This window comes from Drosophila miranda, chromosome 3, assembly GCF_003369915.1.
Source record: "Drosophila miranda strain MSH22 chromosome 3, D.miranda_PacBio2.1, whole genome shotgun sequence".
Lineage (NCBI taxonomy): Eukaryota > Metazoa > Arthropoda > Insecta > Diptera > Drosophilidae > Drosophila > Drosophila miranda.
Window position 1 is genome coordinate 5,023,596 of NC_046676.1, and position 19,784 is coordinate 5,043,379.

The 19,784-nt window shown below is 38.6% G+C and overlaps 2 protein-coding genes and 1 long non-coding RNA gene across 4 annotated transcripts; 2 read left to right on the forward strand and 1 right to left on the reverse strand.

Moving 5' to 3' along the window:
* The first annotated feature begins 9,016 nt into the window (after window positions 1–9,016).
* LOC117188319 lies at window positions 9,017–10,230 on the forward strand. Its single transcript, XM_033391974.1, has 5 exons — window positions 9,017–9,117; window positions 9,193–9,363; window positions 9,419–9,583; window positions 9,641–9,823; window positions 9,892–10,230. The coding sequence occupies exons 1-5, from the start codon at window positions 9,067–9,069 to the stop codon at window positions 9,982–9,984; spliced, it is 663 nt and encodes a 220-aa protein (XP_033247865.1). The 5' UTR covers window positions 9,017–9,066; the 3' UTR covers window positions 9,985–10,230.
* Window positions 10,231–10,551: 321 nt separating this feature from the next.
* Window positions 10,552–11,718, forward strand: LOC117188430. 2 transcript variants are annotated; one of them, XR_004472578.1, is made up of 4 exons: window positions 10,552–11,070; window positions 11,130–11,378; window positions 11,447–11,492; window positions 11,603–11,718. It is a non-coding gene; the product is annotated as an uncharacterized LOC117188430 (long non-coding RNA). The 2 variants fall into 2 exon arrangements; XR_004472577.1 differs by having other exon boundaries at window positions 10,554–11,070; window positions 11,447–11,718.
* A 765-nt stretch (window positions 11,719–12,483) lies between these two features.
* LOC117188397 lies at window positions 12,484–19,298 on the reverse strand. Its single transcript, XM_033392230.1, has 3 exons — window positions 19,144–19,298; window positions 18,702–18,889; window positions 12,484–14,122 (listed from the first exon to the last, which is right to left on the reverse strand). Exons 1-3 carry the CDS (start codon window positions 19,153–19,155, stop codon window positions 12,991–12,993), a joined length of 1,332 nt encoding a protein of 443 aa, XP_033248121.1. The 5' UTR covers window positions 19,156–19,298; the 3' UTR covers window positions 12,484–12,990.
* Window positions 19,299–19,784: the final 486 nt, after the last annotated feature.

Below are 19,784 nucleotides of genomic sequence, written 5' to 3' on the forward strand. Positions count from 1 at the left end.
TTTCTTGATGCTGGCTATAATAATAATACGATCCAATTCAGATTCTGCAGTCTAAAAGATATGGTCATTCTCTACGATTCTGCGTTTTTGGTTTTCTCATATCTTTAAAATTGTGGATGCCACAGATTTTCGTCCTTTGAGGGGGCGGAAGTGGGCGGGGCGAAGTTTTGAAATATTTTTGTAGCAGTGACATATCACAGAAGTCTGGATCCACAACATCGTTGCTCTAGCTCTTATAGTCTTTGAGCACTAGGCGCTGAAGGGGACGGACAGACGGACAGACGGACGGACGGACAGACGGACAGACAGACATGGCTCAATCGACTCGGCTATTGATGCTGATCAAGAATATATATACTTTATGGGGTCGGAAACGATTCCTTCTGGACGTTACACACATCCATTTTCACCACAAATCTAATATACCCCAATACTCATTTTGAGTATCGGGTATAACGAACACGCGCGAAATTTTGTATAAAAATATAATGAAAAGGAATTATTTATATGACTCGCACAGTTCAAGGGAAAGGGTTCCGCCGAAATGAAAGATTATATTTTGCAGCTCGGAAAATCCAAAAAAGGGGGAAAAATACACAAAACATGTTATTCTCCATGTGGCTCTACCTCGGGGATGGTTTTAATTGAAAAAGTATTCATCCGGTTTAAGAATATTACTAGTACTCGTATTTACAGGTGTACATACATATAGTGACATATCCATAATTCCCCACATCCCATACACATTATGTTTATGTACAATTCATCCACCCCATCCACACAAGTAACAGGACTCCACTCAAGAATCAACGAGGGGGAACGTTGTGAGTTGCTGCGGACACCGCAACTCTACGGTTATACCCGATACTAAGTCAGTATGGCTCTCCTCCGGCAGACGCCGCTAATATTAAACGACACGACAAAGAGTGCGTGCGAGAGAGACAGAAAATCAGTCCGAGCGTGACGTCGGGCGCTGCGTAGCCACTGCTAATTGATTTGTTCCTATTGGCTATAAAAATGATCTGATCTGATCCAGATTCAGCAATCTGATAGATATGGTCATTATCTATGATTCTGCGTTTTTAGTTTTCTCGAATGTGCAATATTGTGGATGCAACAGATTTTCGTCCTTTGTGGGGGCGGAAAAGGGTGGGGCGAAATTCTGAGATATACGTTTTATAGTGAGATCTAACAGAAGTGCGGATACCAAATTTGGTTACTCTAGCCTTAATAGTCTCTGAGATTTGTGGATGCCCCAGATTTTCGTCCTTTGCGGGGGCGGAAGGGGGTGTGGCGAAATTTGGACACGAAACGGTCAAGGTCCGATATCACAGGAGTGTGGATACCAAATTTGGTTGCTCTGGCTCTTATAGGTTCTGAGATCCTTGAACTCATATTTTGCAATTGGCAAAGCCGACCATGAAACCTGTGTGTTAGAGAGAGACAGAGCGAGCAAGAATGAAATTGTTTTCTTAATTCTGGCTATAATAATTATACGATCTAGTTGAGATTTTACACTCTAGAACATATAGTCATCCTCTACGATTCTGCGTTTTTGGTTTTATCGTATCTTTAAAAATGTGGATGCCACAGATTTTCGTCCTTTGTGGGGGCGGAAGTGGGCGGGGCGAAGTTTTGAAATATTTTTGTAGCAGTGACATATCACAGAAGTCTGGATCCAAAACATCGTTGCTCTAGATCTTATAGTCTTTGAGCACTAGGCGCTGAAGGGGACGGACGGACGGACGGACGGACGGACAGACGGACAGACAGACAGGGCTCAATCGACTCGGCTATTGATGCTGATCAAGAATATATATACTTTAAGGGGTCGGAAACGATTCCTTCTGGACGTTACACACATCCACTTTTACCACAAATCTAATATACCCCAATACTCATTTTGAATATCGGGTATAATAACTGTTTCTTCCCATACTCCAAGCTAGGGCCCCCCATAATATAAACAATGGACCACATTGTTTCATCAACATTAGAATCACGCCACTCTCGAGAAATCGATTCTTTAGAATCACGCCACTCATGAGGACCAATCAAAGCTAGACATAAAACCAAGGAGTATCACATTCCTAGCTCCGTCATGTAATGCAACACCGATCGCCAGCAGTGGATGCCTTTCATCAAAGCCGACGCATCCCCAAATATCGATCCAGGCACGTACGCCACCGACACGAAGATGCAGCCGAGGAAAGCCAGAGTCGGGAGTTCCAAGAGAAGGGCTCATGGAAACTAGCCAGCAGCAGAGAGAGATCAATTCCGTTAGAGACAAGCAGACGTAAAGTTAAGTCGGGGAATTCAACCAATCTTGTGACATAAAGAAATTAAGTACTAAAAATAAAATCTTTTTTAAAAACTAAATTTCGAGTTGCGGATATTTAACTGGCGCAGTCGGTAGGATTTCGTTTAAAATTAACTCCTATATTTCGGTAATGGTCAGCTTGTGTAATTTCGAATTACTGTGATCACGTAATCCCGGAATCGTTAATAAAATTGTGAAATCCGCCAAAGAACCTATGTGTTACGAGCAAATACGATTTGCAAAACTAAAATTAAGTGAACTGAAGTAAGCGGAGATGGTGATCCACCAAGAACAGTCAAACACTAAATACAAAATCAAAAAACTTACAAGTGAACCAAAATACAGTTAAAAACTACTGAAAACAAAACCCAATCAACACCAACAACATGGCGTTACCACCACTATCATTGAGCGAAATCCACTTGAACCCGGCACTGCTGTCGATCAGACAAATACCTGCCTATGACGGTTCATCTGGACAGCTAAGCTCATTTATCAAACGAATCGAATATGTATGCGGATTATATCCAGCTGAAGATCTTCGCCAACAAAGGATCCTATTTGGAGCGACCGAGATCCAACTGTCAGGAGAGGCACAACGCATATCGCAAATGATACAACCCAACACGTGGCTCGAACTGAAGACGACGCTAATCAACGAGTTCAAAAATCACACACCATATGAAGAACTCTTACGACAACTATACACCACCAGATTCAACGGCAGTCTTCGTAAGTTTATAGAAGAATTAGAGACGAAAGCATTATTAATAAACAATAAGCTAAACTTAGAAAACATACCAGAAAATAATGTCATTTATAAAAACGCTTTGAACAACACAATTAAAGATGTCATTACTCGAAAACTTCCTGACAGAATGTTCATGACCTTAGCAAGAAAAGATATTACCACATTGTCTAATCTTAAGAAGGCAGCACAAGAAGAAGGATTGTACGAAGCTAGTACAACAGATTCAGGTACAAATAAAGATCAATCGAAATCGTCTCAATCAAATCGAAAGAATGTTGGAAACTATTATCCAAATTATAATAGTACTAACTATCACAATCAAACTCAGAGTTCATCTGGAACAGGTCAGACTAATCGAACAAATCAAAATCAAAATTCCCAAAATCCTGGATTATACAATGAGTTCAAAAATTCCTTGAACCAAGGTAGGGCTCAGAATCCATTCAATCAGCAAATATCTCAAAACCAAGCTAGTGGGAGTGGACCCAACCAACCTACTAAAAGAGGGAGGGAGAGCCAGAGTGGCCAAACGAAGATGGACGTAAATTTTCATCAAGCCGCCTCGGAAGAAACCGAGGAGGACCCTATATAAACATTACCATTAATAAAAGAATACTAAGGTGTATCGCTGACTCGGGATCATCGATCAACATCATGAAAGAAAATAATACAGATTCCGAGATAAAAGACGATAACCTTACGGTCCATACCATCAATGGACCTGTCCGTTTAACTAAGAGTATAATGAGGAATGCGAACAAAACATGTCCGTCCGAACAAAAGTTCTACATACATAACTTTTCCGAAAATTATGATATTTTGTTAGGAAGAGAATACTTGATGGCAAGTAAAGCCGTCATCGATTACAGAAATGACACTGTAACACTAGGAGCTAGGTCGTACCCAATCATTCAGAGTGGAGAAGCTATTGAAGAAGCTATTGACCGCACAGAAGTGCACTGATCCCTCTACAAAAGAAGAGAAGATCGCACCTAAGTGCCTTGACCCATCTCCAGAGGGAGATCAATACTTCGCTTCCGCTCTAGACAGTGAATTAAGGGAATGTAATCAATTAAGATTGGAACACTTAAACGACGAAGAGAGGGAAGAGTTAAAGAAGGTCTTATATGAGTTTAAGGATGTGCAGTACAGAGAAGGTGACAATTTGACTTTCACAAGTACAATCAAGCACGAGATCAAAACTCAACATGAAGACCCGGTCTACAGACGACCATACAAATATGCCCAGATACATGATCAGGAGGTAAACCAGCAAATCAAAGATATGATCAGGCAGGGAATAATTCGAAAGTCGAATTCTCCTTACTGCTCGCCCATATCTATGATTCCGAAGAAGATAGATGCTTCAGGAAAGCAAAAATATCGAATGGTAGTAGACTATAGAAGTATAAATGAAATAACAGTTAAGGACAAATTCCCAACTCCACGAATGGATGAAATCCTAGACAAACTAGGTAAATGTCAGTATTTTACGACAATCGATTTAGCAAAAGGTTTCCATCAAATACCCATGGAACCTAGTTCAATCCCCAAAACTGCGTTCTCCACTAAGCACGGACATTACGAGTTCACTCGTATGCCCTTTGGGCTAACCACTGCCCCAGCTACCTTCCAAAGATGTATGAACAATCTGCTAGAAGAGTTAATCTTCAAAGATTGCTTTGTATACTTAGATGACATCATTATATTTTCCACTTCATTGGAAGAACACTTGTTGTCACTAAGGAGAGTATTTGGAAAGTTGAGAGACGCCAACTTGAAGCTACAAATGGATAAATGTGAATTCATGAAAAAGGAAACTGAATTCCTAGGTCATGTAGTCACTACTGAAGGAATAGTACCAAATCCAGGCAAAATCTCTGCCATTGTCAAATTTCCAATACCAGAAACGACTAAACAAATAAAGTCATTCTTAGGTCTGTGCGGGTTCTACAGGAAATTCATTCCTAATTTTGCAAACATAGCAAAACCCATGACACTCAAACTAAAGAAAGGAGCTGTTATAGACCCCAAGGAAGAAAAGTACGTCGAGGCATTTGAGAGACTAAAAGTACTCATCACCTCAGACCCTATCCTTGCGTTCCCAGACTTTGACAAAATGTTCACGGTAACAACCGACGCTAGTAACATAGCATTGGGAGCGGTTTTGTCACAAGAACACAAACCGATCTGCTACGCTAGCAGAACCCTAAATGAACATGAAATAAACTATTCAGCCATCGAAAAGGAATTATTAGCGATCGTATGGGCAACCAAGTATTTCCGTTCATACCTGTTCGGTAGAACATTCGAGATACAAAGCGATCATAAACCCTTGATTTGGTTGAACAACCTCAAGGAGCCAAATATGAAATTACAAAGGTGGAAAATAAAACTGAATGAGTTTGATTTTAAAATGAAATATCTACCAGGCAAAGAAAATCATGTAGCTGATGCCTTATCAAGGGTAAAGATTAATGAAAATCTCCTTGGAGAAGCTTCCAATAGCGTTGGTGCAACTGTACATAGCGCACAGGAAGACAATCTAAATCACATTGCTATCACGGAAAGACCAATTAACTATTACAATCGGCAAATTGAGCTAATAAAAGGCAATGAAGATAAGGTAGAAACAATTCGTTATTTTCACAAGCTAATCATCAAGATCACGTATAAGGAAATGACTAACACCTTAGCGAAGGATATAATAAAGGAATATCTATGCACCAAAAAGAGCATATTATATTTCCATAACGAAATAGATTTTCCTCCATTCCAAAAAGCCTATTTAGAAATCATTAATTCTAACAATATAACCAAAGCTATTAAATCAAGCACGAAACTCCTAGATATTCAGAATTACGCTGAATTTAAAGAAACCATATTAAAGAATCATAAAGGCTTACTCCATCCAGGGATAGAGAAAACCGTCAATTGGTTTAGGGGAAAATACTATTACCCGGATTATCAAAAACTAATCCAAAACATCATAAACGAATGTCCTACTTGTAATATTGCCAAAACAGAGCATAGAAATACGAAGTTGGCATTCGAAACTACACCGGAAATACTGAACATCAGAGAGAAATACGTCATAGATTTCTATATGGTTGGTAACCAACAGTTCCTATCATGTATTGACGTATACTCGAAGTTTGCCACTCTTGTAGAAGTAAAAAGTCGTGACTGGTTAGAAGCAAAAAGAGCCATCATGAAAGTTTTTAACGAGATGGGCAAACCAATTGAAATCAAAGCCGATAAAGATTCAGCTTTTATGTGCACAGCATTGCAAGCATGGCTGAATGCGGAAAACGTCAAAATAGAGATCACTTCCAGCAAAAATGGAATATCTGACGTAGAAAGATTTCATAAAACAGTAAATGAAAAATTAAGAATAATATCTAGCGAGGATAACCCAGAAGATAGATTCACGAAGTTTGAATTAATTCTTTATACTTATAATCATAAAACCAAACATAATACCACAAATAGGTCACCAGCTGATATATTCATTTATGCAGGCTCACCTGATTATGACACCCAACTAAATAAAGTGAATAAAATCACTCAATTAAATAAAAACCGCATAGAGTATGAAATAGATACCCGCTATAAACTATCACCTCTAGTTAAGTCTAAGGTAACAAATCCTTTCAAAAGGACGGCCGAAATTAGACAGGTAGACGAAAAACATTATGAAGAAAAGAATAGGGGTAGGAAAATAACTCATTATTAATCAAAATTCAAGAAAAAGAAGAAATCTAATAGAAGCAAATATAATAATTCCAGAGAAACCGAGGAAGTTAATGGAATCGGCGAACTTCAACACAATTAAAATCCTCATCTTCCTCATAATTACCATCGTAATGGCACAGGGCCAAAACATAGAAATAAATCCTATAAAATCTCAAAACGGATATATGATATTCAAAACTGGATCGATTAACATACCTATCAATTACGAATACCATTATCTAACTGTTAATGTAACTAAAACCGAAGAACTATACCAAAATGTATTAATGCAAGCCACTAAATTCCAGGACATAATCCAAATAAAATATCTAGTAGACAAATTGCAAAGAGAAATGAACGGGCTAAAAATAACCAAAAGAAATAAAAGAGGCCTAATCAATATAGTAGGAACAGCCTACAAATATCTCTTTGGAACACTAGATCAGGAAGATAAAGTCGATTTGGAACAAAAAATAGAAAATTTAGCCAGCCATAGCATTCAAATGAATGAACTAAATTTGGTAATAGATGCAGTTAATAGCGGAATAAACGTCATAAACAAACTAAATGAAGAAAAAGACAGGAATCAACAAATAGAAATTTTGATATTCAATCTACAACATTTCACAGAATATATCGAAGATATAGAACTAGGTATGCAATTAACTAGGCTCGGTATATTTAATCCAAAATTATTAAAACAAGACTACCTGGAACAAATAAATTCTGAGAAAATACTAAATATAAAAACCTCCACATGGCTAAAATCCGATACCAACGAAATTCTAATAAATTCCAACATTCCCAAAGACATTACAAAAGTACCAATCTATAAAATCGTTCCGTATCCAGACGAATTAAATAACATGTTAACGGATATGACATACGACAAGTACTACATAAAAAATGAAGAAGTATTTGTTAAAGAAACTAGATTGAAAACCAATGACAATTGTATAAAAGGAATTTTAATGCAAATTCCCACTATGTGTCCATATTCCAAAACTTTTCAAAACTTTCAAATAAACTTTATTGAACCCAATATACTAATCACATGGAATCTTCCAAAAACAACGCTAAACCAGAATTTTGTAAACCAAGAAATCATAGCGGAAGGAAATACCATTATAAAAATCTACAACTGTTCAATCCAATTAAATGAATTTACAATATCAAACACAATGTTAGATTTTTCCCAGAATGTTTATGTCAACAACAACATAACTAAAATAAAACCACTGTCGTATGTCCAAACTAATGAAATAATTATGCAATACACCAAATATAGTAACCTATTACAAATAAGTCTACTAATTTCATTTGTCATAATTATATTAGTACTACTAAGTTATGTAGCTGTTAAATTTAAGAAAACTTCTAAAAGAGTCACGGTTAAATGTATTAACCCTATAATAGAAGCAGAAGAGGAACCAACCTCAGCCACCGCACTTGACACCCGGCACTATAATCGCCTAGGGACAGGCTAATAACAAACGTTGGGGGAGTGACATATCCATAATTCCCCACATCCCATACACATTATGTTTATGTACAATTCATCCACCCCATCCACACAAGTAACAGGACCCCACTCAAGAATCAATAACTGTTTCTTCCCATACTCCAAGCTAGGGCCCCCCATAATATAAACAATGGACCACATTGTTTCATCAACATTAGAATCACGCCACTCTCGAGAAATCGATTCTTTAGAATCACGCCACTCATGAGGACCAATCAAAGCTAGACATAAAACCAAGGAGTATCACATTCCTAGCTCCGTCATGTAATGCAACACCGATCGCCAGCAGTGGATGCCTTTCATCAAAACCGACGCATCCCCAAATATCGATCCAGGCACGTACGCCACCGACACGAAGATGCAGCCGAGGAAAGCAACGCCCGAAGCCAGAGTCAGGAGTTCCAAGAGAAGGGCTCATGGAAACTAGCCAGCAGCAGAGAGATCAGTTCCGTTTGAGACAAGCAGACCCAAAGTCAAGTCGGGGAATTCATTTAAATCTTGTGACATAAAGATATTTAAGTTGTAAAATAAAAGTCTTTTTTAAAAAACTTAAAATCTAGTTGCGGATATTTAACTATATACCGTCACACTTATTATCATCGGGACACCAGTCTGTTGTGACTATTTAAATGATTCACTGATATTTTGTTGTTCGATCTTATCAGGACAGAAACACTTATTTCTTTTAATGCAAAGATATTTGATAATCGGTTCAGTCGCTTGTAAGCTTTCTTCGAAATGGGTTGCCCCGCAAATTTCCTGCTCCTCGTTCAGAATTTACTGTTGATTGTAATACTTTTTGTTTGGTTATCTTTCATCATTAATCATAATACACTGCTGTCGCTTTTTTACCTTCTCCCTCAGCTGTTGGTCTTTATTATTTTTGGGATCGGCATTCCCAGCTACGTCGAAGTGGGTGGATTATTTCGTATCATTTTCAATCTGCTGCTAGCCGTTCTCTTACTTTGTTCTGTACTAACAATATGGAGGCTGTTTTTTTTTGAATTGAATAATATTTATAAGCAATCCAAACAGGTGAGTGCCCACAGGAAAACTAATAGTATTTGTATTGGAACATTTTTTTTAACAGGAAGCCCTGTGCCACCTCTTGCTGTTGGTTATCTTTGGAGTGACTTACTATTTCCTTTGGACGGGAATTCAGGACCACAAGTCCAATTGGCAGAACCTGGCTCACGCGTGGACTGATCTAAAGTCTAACAACAACACGGCTGCAATGTTCCGTTGGCAGGAGAAGGTACGTTCCAGGCGCCACTTTTTAGCTCTGAAGGTCATTCAGGTTGGTTTATTACAGTTCAATTGCTGCGGCTTTATGGACCCCGAGTACTATATATACATGAATTTGGGAAAGCCAAAATATTTGCCCGAAAGCTGCCTGCATGATGAGAGCAACGTGAAGGAATCATGCTTCAAGGTATTCAGAGATCAGGATTTCACCTATTACGCCATCGTTGTTGGGATCTTGTGTGCTTATATAGTGAGTAGAGTTTTGATGAATCATCAAATGGAACTTCTTTCACCGAGCTATAAACTGTGATGTTTTAGGTTAGCAAATTTCTGCTTGACTATGTTAAATGCAGGATGAGTACGGATTTATCCGAGGGCCGGTTTCCACTTACCCAAGATAATACGAACTAATTCAGGACTTATTTCAGATGACTTCGCGTCATGGGATGTGGTGTCTAAACAATATTGTATTTACCAAATTCTATACTCTGTGCATTACTGTTAGGCTTATTTACACACGTCGGCATAAGTTTTTTTGACAAAAATTATGCACTGCATATTTGGTTGTAACTTTTGATTTTTTTTAAGTAGAAAGTATATTTATTTATCGTAGATAGGTATTATATTAAGCTTATAAAAATATGTATAAAGTATGATAAGTGCGTTTATTCTGAAATGAAAATAAATTATTCGTAAACAGACGGCGGCATAAGTATTTTGACATTTTATAAAATGTGAAAAAAAACAAAAACGAATGGAACGAAGTAACTTTTTATAATGAATCAGTAAAATATATATCCTCCCTTTGCCTCTATCACCTTTTGCAGACGTCTCGGAACTGATTCCACTAAGCTGTGGATATAAGACAATGGAATTTCTCTCCAGAGTGATTTCACCTCTGAGATTGTATCCTCACGGTTCCTTGTCAAATCTGGAGTCCGGTTCCTTTTTATGTACGACCAGAGATTCTCAATAACGTTTAAATCTGGGCTCTGCGGCGGCCAGTCCAAAGTATTAACCCCAATGTCCTTCAAGAATTGGGTAACGACTTTAGCTTTATGGCACGGGGCGTGTGACGGCCCATATTTGGATGGACTTATTTGTGTGCACAGAGCTGTAGCTTATCTGCATGCAAGGGAATAAACGGGAATAAAGCGAAAGCTTTTGACGGGAGAGCGAGCTTTGGGTTATCTTGGTGGGTTATCTAGCCCTTGTGCTTAAGAATGGGATGAAGAAACAAAATCAAAGCTCAAGCGCTGGATCATTCGATCCATGGAACTAAATTGTGGAAGGTCAGTTTGGTGGTACGGCGAGATAAAAGAAAAGAAAAGAATAAAAGGTTATACACGTGTCTGAAAAAAAAATAAAAATTGAAATCAATAAATCGTCGAAAGTAGGGTGCACATGCCAAGCTGCCCCAAAAATTAAGATCAGTGTGCCGAAAAGCCGAAAAATCAGTGATTCTCCAAAGATAAACCCGGCTTCAAGCCCCAAAAGGTAATTACATAACCCCCCCGCTTTGACATGTGGCTGATAAAATTTTTCTTCGCCAAAAGGGGTCTGAGCTTTGCCAGTCGATCTCGGTTTCTCCAGTGTAATTTAATATTGACGAAAGTTATCCAACGGAGGTCAAACTTCTGCCGCACAACGAAAATTTGCGAACAACCTTATTTTTGACCTTGGCAGAGGACATACAGTTGCCTCTGAAATTCTATGTCGTGGCCTGGATAGGCACAGACATATCCATATCGGATGTCTTCAAGGAAAATGATTGACACACACACACACACACACTGAATTCAACCGTAGCTACTATTGCTATTATTATTATTTTTTTTTGCATTTAAATTTTGTACATTATAATCTAATCTAGGACACATCAATGCATGCAGGCCTGTTGCAGCGATGGAAAACCAAACGTAAGCTACCACTAAAAGTAAGAAAAACACCGCTTTGCTTATAATTTGATTTGTTCTTCTAAACTTTTCTCCTCTTTATATATATATAAAAAAAAACCCCTAAAATTAAGTTGCTGTAACTGTAGATAAATAAGATGTTATGAAGATTTGAGGTGATGCTGAGGATGGTTGTTAGTTGGAGTGGAGTTAAAATATGAAAATACACTGAAGATTGATCAACATGAAATTGGAGTAGAATAACTATACAGGGGTATTGGGAAGGGGGAACATATAGAGGTTTAAGGGTTAACACAAGAAATAGGCGAGCAGAGTTAACATGGTAGGGTGGGTAAACGCGGAGATTACAAGACCTAACTCCGTGCGGCGATGCATATGGCACTATTGATTTGATTTGTATAACACCTAACGGCCAGGTTAGCACCAGAATCTCTTGTATGTGTTTAGCTGGAACAACTGAAAGATCCCCCCCATCCGACGAGCCCTAGCCGAAAGATCCCACACAGTGCTAACCATAACATCTATGCAAGTTGTCTAGTTTGTGGAATGCGTCTCGAAAGCTACCACACCAGAACACCGGGACACATTACAGGCGTTGTCCTGTTGGAATGTAAAGGACTCCCCAATCAAATTATCTCCAGAGCGGAAAGCGTGATCGTTTAGCACTTCCAAATATTTCTCTTTATTCATGCTGCCATCTACAGGCACTAAATTTCCCAAGCCATTGCACTATGGTCCAGAAGTCGTTTTTTTTTGGTATAAAGTCTAGTTTTAAAGCTAGAGCCTTGAAACCTTGCACAATTATTTCGAGTATTTTTATAAAATTTCGGTTTTTTTTTGTTTTAGATTCGACCACGCCATCGACCCCCTTCCCCAGAGCACCTCAGATTTGTTTAACACAGAGCTCGAAATTAAAGCTAGAGCTTTTAAATTTTGTACATATACTTGTATACTTGTACTTGTTCTTGTTTTTTTTTTTGCATAAAGTCGGAAGTTTAAATTACATACTTCAAATTTATTACATTTTGTTGTTAAATCATTATATATAATATCTTATTTCAAATTATCTATATTTATATATAAACTATGGAAATTTATTACACACTAATTTTTTTCTTAAATGACCTCATCTTCTTCTTCTAGTTCTATGTCGTATGTATTATAATCAAAATCAGAATCAGATTGCGAGTCATTTTCGTATTCACATGAATCTTTGCTTTCGGTAGACGGCAACTCCAGAAGGCTTAATACTTCTTTGGAAAGAGGCTTTTTCTTGTTTTTCCTTTCCCTCTCCTTTAAACAGACACTCGATAGTAATGGATCCGAGGAATCTATCGCTCTATAAAAAATGTCAGTCATAGTATTTACCCGACTATTTTTTCTTGCATGTGATAATCTGTCTTTTTTGTACATTTTATTCCGTGCCTCTGAAGCATTTTCTCCTAAACATCCAAGTGGAACCAACGTCGAATTGTTTATTTGAAAACCGTGGACTAATACTTTATGAATCGTAGGGGACATTGGGTACCACGGATATGTTTGCTCCAAGCTTTGGGGTAAAGGTTTCTGAACTAAAATCTGTAATTTCCAATACTTTTGTCGGGGTGACCCCACATATTGGACAACATTGAGTAGATTTAGTTCCAGTTAATACGCTCAGCACTTTTCCATCTATAAGTGTCATATGCATTTCATAGGTAACTACTATGTCAACATTCTCAACTAATTTATAAACAAAGGGTTTAAGAGTGTTAATTTGAAAATCTAAATCTTTTTTTTCTATAATTATGTGCGCAGTAGTTTCTTTTAATAGATCAATTTTTAGCGGTCTGCAAAATCTAATAGACTGCGGTGTTCTATTTGTCCAGATGTTCCGATGATAGGTGTCTGTAATTTGTATGGGTATAACAGAAGTTACAAATAAAGAATGATCGGAAAGCTGACTGCCAGGTATTTCAGTTAAAAACTTCTGCTTGTATATACTATGACCCGTTGAGCCATCAAATCCGTAGCTGCAGATTAATTTGATTTCAGATGCATCCGGGAACTGCTTGAAAACATCGGACTGCAATTTAATTATTCGATGTGCTGTATGATCCAAAAGATTTTGTAATGGCACTCGAGCAGTAGTTTCCATTACTTCTATGCACTTTGGTCGGCACTGTAATTTAGCTTCCATTACTTTATTATAGCTAGGATAAATGTCGCAGTTATGCCTTTTATTTAAAAGCCTAGTGTTTGTATACTGCTGTTTGTTGAGTGAATTTTCCAGGAGGTAAGCTAAAGCTTCATCTGGTGAAAGTGGAATGGGCTTTTGCAATTGAAGATGCTTTTTCGATTCAGTCGGGTATTCAGGTGTTCTAATTGTTTTTGTTAGGACAAATGCCACGTCGGTCTTGCGTTCTTTCTTAGCAGAAACTGCCGCAGCATGCATAAGAAGATTCGTGTTATTATTATTATCAATTGCAAGATCAGACGCCAGTTTCCTTTTTAATCTTGTCCCTGCATTTGTATAATGTAATGTTGGACGTCCCATTTTCTTTGGTGTCTTACAATTTTCATCAACAATAATTGTTATTTTAGAAGCCATCCATTTAGCATGGGTGGTCATAAACCGTTCCATCATTTTGTTGCACAAATTCGCTTCTAGCTCTTGCTTAAGCCGGTTGTGTTTTTTTTTCTTGCTCCCGCTTTCTCCGCCCTTTGCCTAAATATCATACAACATTGTTGTGTCTCTTTGTTTTGATTTATTATCGCATCTCTTTAATTTGATTCTACTTTGTGTTAACCACCAGTGTTTTGTTTGTAAACAAGTGTTTAATATAAATTCAATATTGCAACGTAACACATCGGACTCGTGCAGGCAATTTGTTATTGTTTTTTGCCCAGTCTGCTTTTCGTTATCGCTTCTTCGGTGTGCACTGTTCTCGCGCATCAGCGTTTGCATCGCCCACACTCTCTCGTGAGCATACGCGGGCTTCTCGCATTGTTGCTCTCACTCTCTCTGGATTGCCTATACTCTCCCTCTCTGTGGACTTTTCTTTTGTGTCTCTGCTTTGGTGAGTTTACTGCTCGTTTTCTGCACTTCGTTGGATCATCTGCTTTGAATTATTGCCGCTGCAGCTGATTGTCTGGCTCGCTCTGCTGTCTGCTCTCCTACTTTACCTGCGATCTCACTCCGTTCTCTTATTATTCGTGCACAGTGATTCTACTGCTGTCAATAATGGCAATCGTTTGTAGTGCAAAGAAATGTGAATTCGGTGGTGTTATCATTGGTGATTCATTTCTTAGCTGCTGGCTGTGCGACAATTTTGCCCACATAAAATGTGCTGGTGGTGGAAATTTTGGCCGGCTGAATGATCTGATCTCGAAACGCATGGGCCTGTCTTGGTCATGTCTGGCTTGTCGGGAGATTGAGGCCGAAATGCGCACATTTATGAGACAGACTCGAACTGGGTTTCTGGATGTCCGGAAACAATTTGTGGCTCTCAACGAGAAATTTCTTGCCCTTGAATCACAGTTTCTTGGGCTCAAACTCTTGAGCGAATCGCCTAGACGGAAAATTCCGCATAATGATACCAATCTCTTGCAACCTAATCCGATTGGTACGCCTGCCTCCCACCTTCATCCATCGGAAGCATTTCCGTGTAGGCATGCCACGCCGTTGTCTGTAAATCCGCCAACGGTGGCTCCGGAGTTCTTTACACCGAGCAATGTGCTTCCTTCGAGCACCCAACTCCCCAACAGCATCAATCCCATCCCTGCAGTTTCTGTGGCCGTCACTTCTGACGCGGTGAGTGCTCCTAGTGCGGGTGTGCTGGTTGCTGACGACGTCTTGCCAATTCCTGCTCCAATTCCTGATCCAATTCCTGCTGCAATTCCTACTCCAATTCCTGCTACAGCCATTGCTGCCAATTCCTCTGCCCTTGTACCGAGATCTCTTTTAGGAGTGGCTCCACCATCTCGATCTCGCTCGGGACTTCAACTTAAAGCAGTGGTCCCTCGGAAAGCAATATTTGTTTCTCGTCTTATTCCTGAGGCTACAACGGAGGATGTTAAACAACATCTTGCCGCTAAACTTAACACTTCGCCTGTTGATATAGTTGTGACTAATTTTACATTTAAACATAAGCGCAACATATCATCCTTTAAAATTCTTCTCCCTGATTCTTTACTATCCTGTTCTCTAGAACCGTCAATATGGCCTGAGCATACAATTGTGCATGAGTTCCTTCTCAAAGATTCGAACTCGAATCCAAGAATTACCGAACATGCTCCAAAAAACTGATGTACTATTTTTCCATGCACTATCAGAACGTTCGCAGATTGCTGGGAAAGTTGCGTCAAATTCATACTAATAGCGCGTCCTTTGATTTCGATGCCATCGCGTTTACCGAAACCTGGCTTAACTCCTCTGTCAATGATCACGAAATTTTCATTGATAGTTACACTATTTATAGAATGGACCGCCCATCTTTTGCAGGTGGGGTTCTGATTGCAGTTAAATCTGTTTTCTCATCTGAGTTATTCCCATTCAATAACATTCATGGAATTGAATTTGTTGCAGTCAAAGTTCGTGTTGGCTCCGCATTTTTCTATTTAACCTGCTCTTACATTCCTCCCAGGTCTGATGCTGAGCTTTACTTACACCACCTTTCAGCAATTAATAATGTTGTTTCTACATTAGGGTGCAATGATCGAATTATTGTCATGGGGGACTTTAACCTCCCATTTCTTTCTTGGCTGCCTTGTAATGACGCTAACCTGTTGTTTCCCAATTGCCATAATGACTTTATCAATGGGCTATCGGATATTTCCCTTGTCCAAATTAATGCCGTTAAAAAAATTAGGGACAGACTTCTTGACCTCGTTTTTGTTAACGATGGTTCTCTTGCTACTGTATCTAGAGCAAGCCCAATATCTCTCCCTGAAGATCCTTACCATCCAACTTTGTTGATATCACTGGAGTGTACACAATCTGGAGGTGCTGACAGTTCCATGGCTCCTTGTCACATAAAGTGTTTTCGCAAAACAAACTTTATTGATTTAGATCTACATCTCTCGCGTATTGATTGGTCGTTTCTTTATTCATTACCGAACATAGATGCAACTGTTAACTCGTTTTATAGTTCTATTTACTCCGCCCTTAATACGTTTGTTCCAGATATCACTGTACCTGTATCGTCCAAGCCTCCCTGGTTCTCCAAGTATTTGTCATACTTAAAAAATAATAAATCCCGGCTCTATAAAAAGTACCAGAAGTCGGGCTCCACGTTGGCCTTAGCTCTATACTCCTCCGCTCGCTCTCTGTTCCTTGCCGTCAATAGTCAGTGTTATAATCATTACCTTTCACAATGTAGTAGTAACTTTCGTAGTGATCCTAATAAATTCTATTCGTTCGTTAATTCTAAGCGCAAGTCAAACGTTTTTCCTCCGTCCCTTCATTACCAGAACAAAACAGAAGCTTCTGCTGTTGGTATTGCAAATTTATTCGCTAACTTTTTCCAAACAACGTACTCGTCTCATATTTACAACGCATCCACTCCGTATCCGTACCAGCTACCTCAAGCTAACAGCATTTTTCTGCCCTTTTTCGAGGAAAGCGTTGTTCTGGAAGGTTTGTCATCTATGGACATATCGTTTTCTGCTGGTCCAGATAAGGTACCAAGTTGCATCTTAAAACACTGTGCCCAGTCCCTTTGCAAACCCTTGACCTTTCTCTTCAACCTCTCCTTGGAACAGTCTTGTCTCCCAGTAATTTGGAATGAGTCCTACATCATTCCGCTTCACAAAAAAGATTCAAGATCAAACATTGAAAACTATCGTGGTATCGCAAAGCTTTCCGCCATCCCGAAGCTTCTTGAGTTCCTGGTCACCCGGCAACTGCAACATCTTTGTTGCAGCTTGATATCTCCGTCGCAACACGGTTTTTTCAGACATCGTTCAACATCGACTAACCTTCTTGAGTTTTCTAACCTAATCCACCGGGGTTTTCAAATTGGTTTGCAGACGGATGTAGTTTTTACGGACTTCAGCAAGGCATTCGATTCTGTGAACCATGCTCTGCTTATTCAAAAGCTCTCTTTATTAGGGTTCCAAACGAATCTTCTAGATTGGATTTTGTCCTATCTCTCTAACCGTACTCAACGTGTTTTGTTTTCTAACGTGTTGTCAAATACTGTTAATGTTACTTCAGGTGTGCCACAGGGAAGTGATCTGGGCCCGCTTCTGTTTATTTTATTTGTGAACGACCTTCCTCAAGTTATAACATACTCTACTACACTAATGTATGCTGATGATGTCAAAATCTGTCTTTCTTACTCTGATTGGTATTTGCACACACGCCTTCAACTTGATCTAAGTGAACTACTATTGTGGTGTTCAACTAATCTTCTTTTTCTGAACCTTTCCAAATGCAAACTTATGACATTTTACCGTCGCGCTCCTCATTTTGTCTCATATGTTCTAGGAAATCATGTCCTTGAGCGAATTTCTAGTTCAAATGACCTCGGAGTCCTTTTTGATCATAAGATGTGTTTCAACACCCATATAGCTGCAACTGTAAATAAAGCTAAGGGTGTTTTAGCGTTCATCAAGCGTTGGTCCAAGGAGTTTGACGACCCGTACGTTACGAAACAACTGTACATCTCGTTAGTACGTCCTATATTGGAGTATTGTTCTTGTGTGTGGAGCCCGCAGTATAAAGAGCAGCGGGCTGTTATTGAATCCGTGCAAAAGCAATTTTTAATTTTTGCCCTTCGGAACTTTAACTGGAACTCGGGTAGAATCTTGCCACCCTACCGGTCTAGGCTAAATCTTATTGACCTGCCGTCGTTGCACCATCGCAGAATATGCAATGGCGTAATGTTCGTGCACAAGCTCCTTCTTGGGACTGTTGACTCCCAAACTCTCTTGGGTCAGATTGACTTGGCCGTTCCATCCAGACCTACCCGTACTTTTAGGCCTATCCGTCTACCCATATGTAGGTCTAATTATGCTGATCATGAACCTTTTAGGGTTTTATGCCATAATTATAACTCCCTCTGTCAAACCCTATCCCCTGAACTGTCTCTTAAACTAATTGCATGCAATATTTATAATCATTTAAATTTAGCTAACTTTTAACTTATCTTTTTCCGCCTTTAGTAACTAAGTACCATTATTAACAGATAATTTGTTAATTTAATAAATAAATAAAAATAAAAAAAAAACCACTTCAGAAGGTTTCTTTTAATGAAGGATTCAAAATTACTGATTTTTTTATCTATTTCTCTTTTTTTTTTCATTTTCCAAATGGTTGTTATTGATTTTACTGTAAATCCAATGTGAGACAGATTTTTTTTGTCGATTGTTGTTGCGCCAAATATCGATGAGATCGCTATGCAAAAACTCGAACTTTCCTGAATATTAACAAATTTAAAGAAAAGGGGCCAAAACGGGCCAAAGTTGTTACTTTCCAGTCAATTACAACATTTGTAGGTACAAACTCACATAGTTAGTTTTTCTCAGCAGAACTCAGTTCATTTGTTATATTCTATGAAACACATGGGACGCAGTTAAATTTTCTACAAAAATACACATAAATTGGACATTGCACAACACTTAAATCTTGGGACTACACATAAAATAACTAAATACATTAGATACTACATACCTTTATCTTCATTTTCCATTTTTAGCCGAATTTATTTGAGCAAATTTACTCGATCGCCACGTAAAAATGTAAACAAGTAATTTGGCGCCAATTTTTTTCCCACAATCAGCTGATCGATTGTTCACTTTCAAAAGCTCGCCAAAATCTTCAGGGAAGCTAAATAATTTTTTTTTTTTCATTTTTAATATGTATGATGAATTTACTTTGAGAATTTGCAAGAAAAAACGTAATCCATTCACATACAAATTTCGACTTTATGCCAAAAAAAACGAATTCTGGACCATAGTGCATTGTAGGCGACGCATCCCCAAAACATTACGGTCCCACCTCCATGGCTCGCTCTTTCACATATGGGTGCCACTTTTTGCGACGTTCTTTCAGAATTCTTACGAAAACTTTCTTTTTTGAGTCGTGAAACTGGAAAGCACTTTCATCGCTCCATAAAACATTTTGCCAAAATGAAAATGGTTTGCCGATAAATTTTTTGGCAAACTCAAGGCGCTTTAGCTTATTACGCTGAGTTATTTGAGGTATAGCTCTGGCAATATATGTACCATAATTAGTTTCCTTAAGTCGTCTACGAATTGTCCGTTCACTGACATCATTTTCAGTTTCCTTTAATTCACTGGCAACCGATCGAG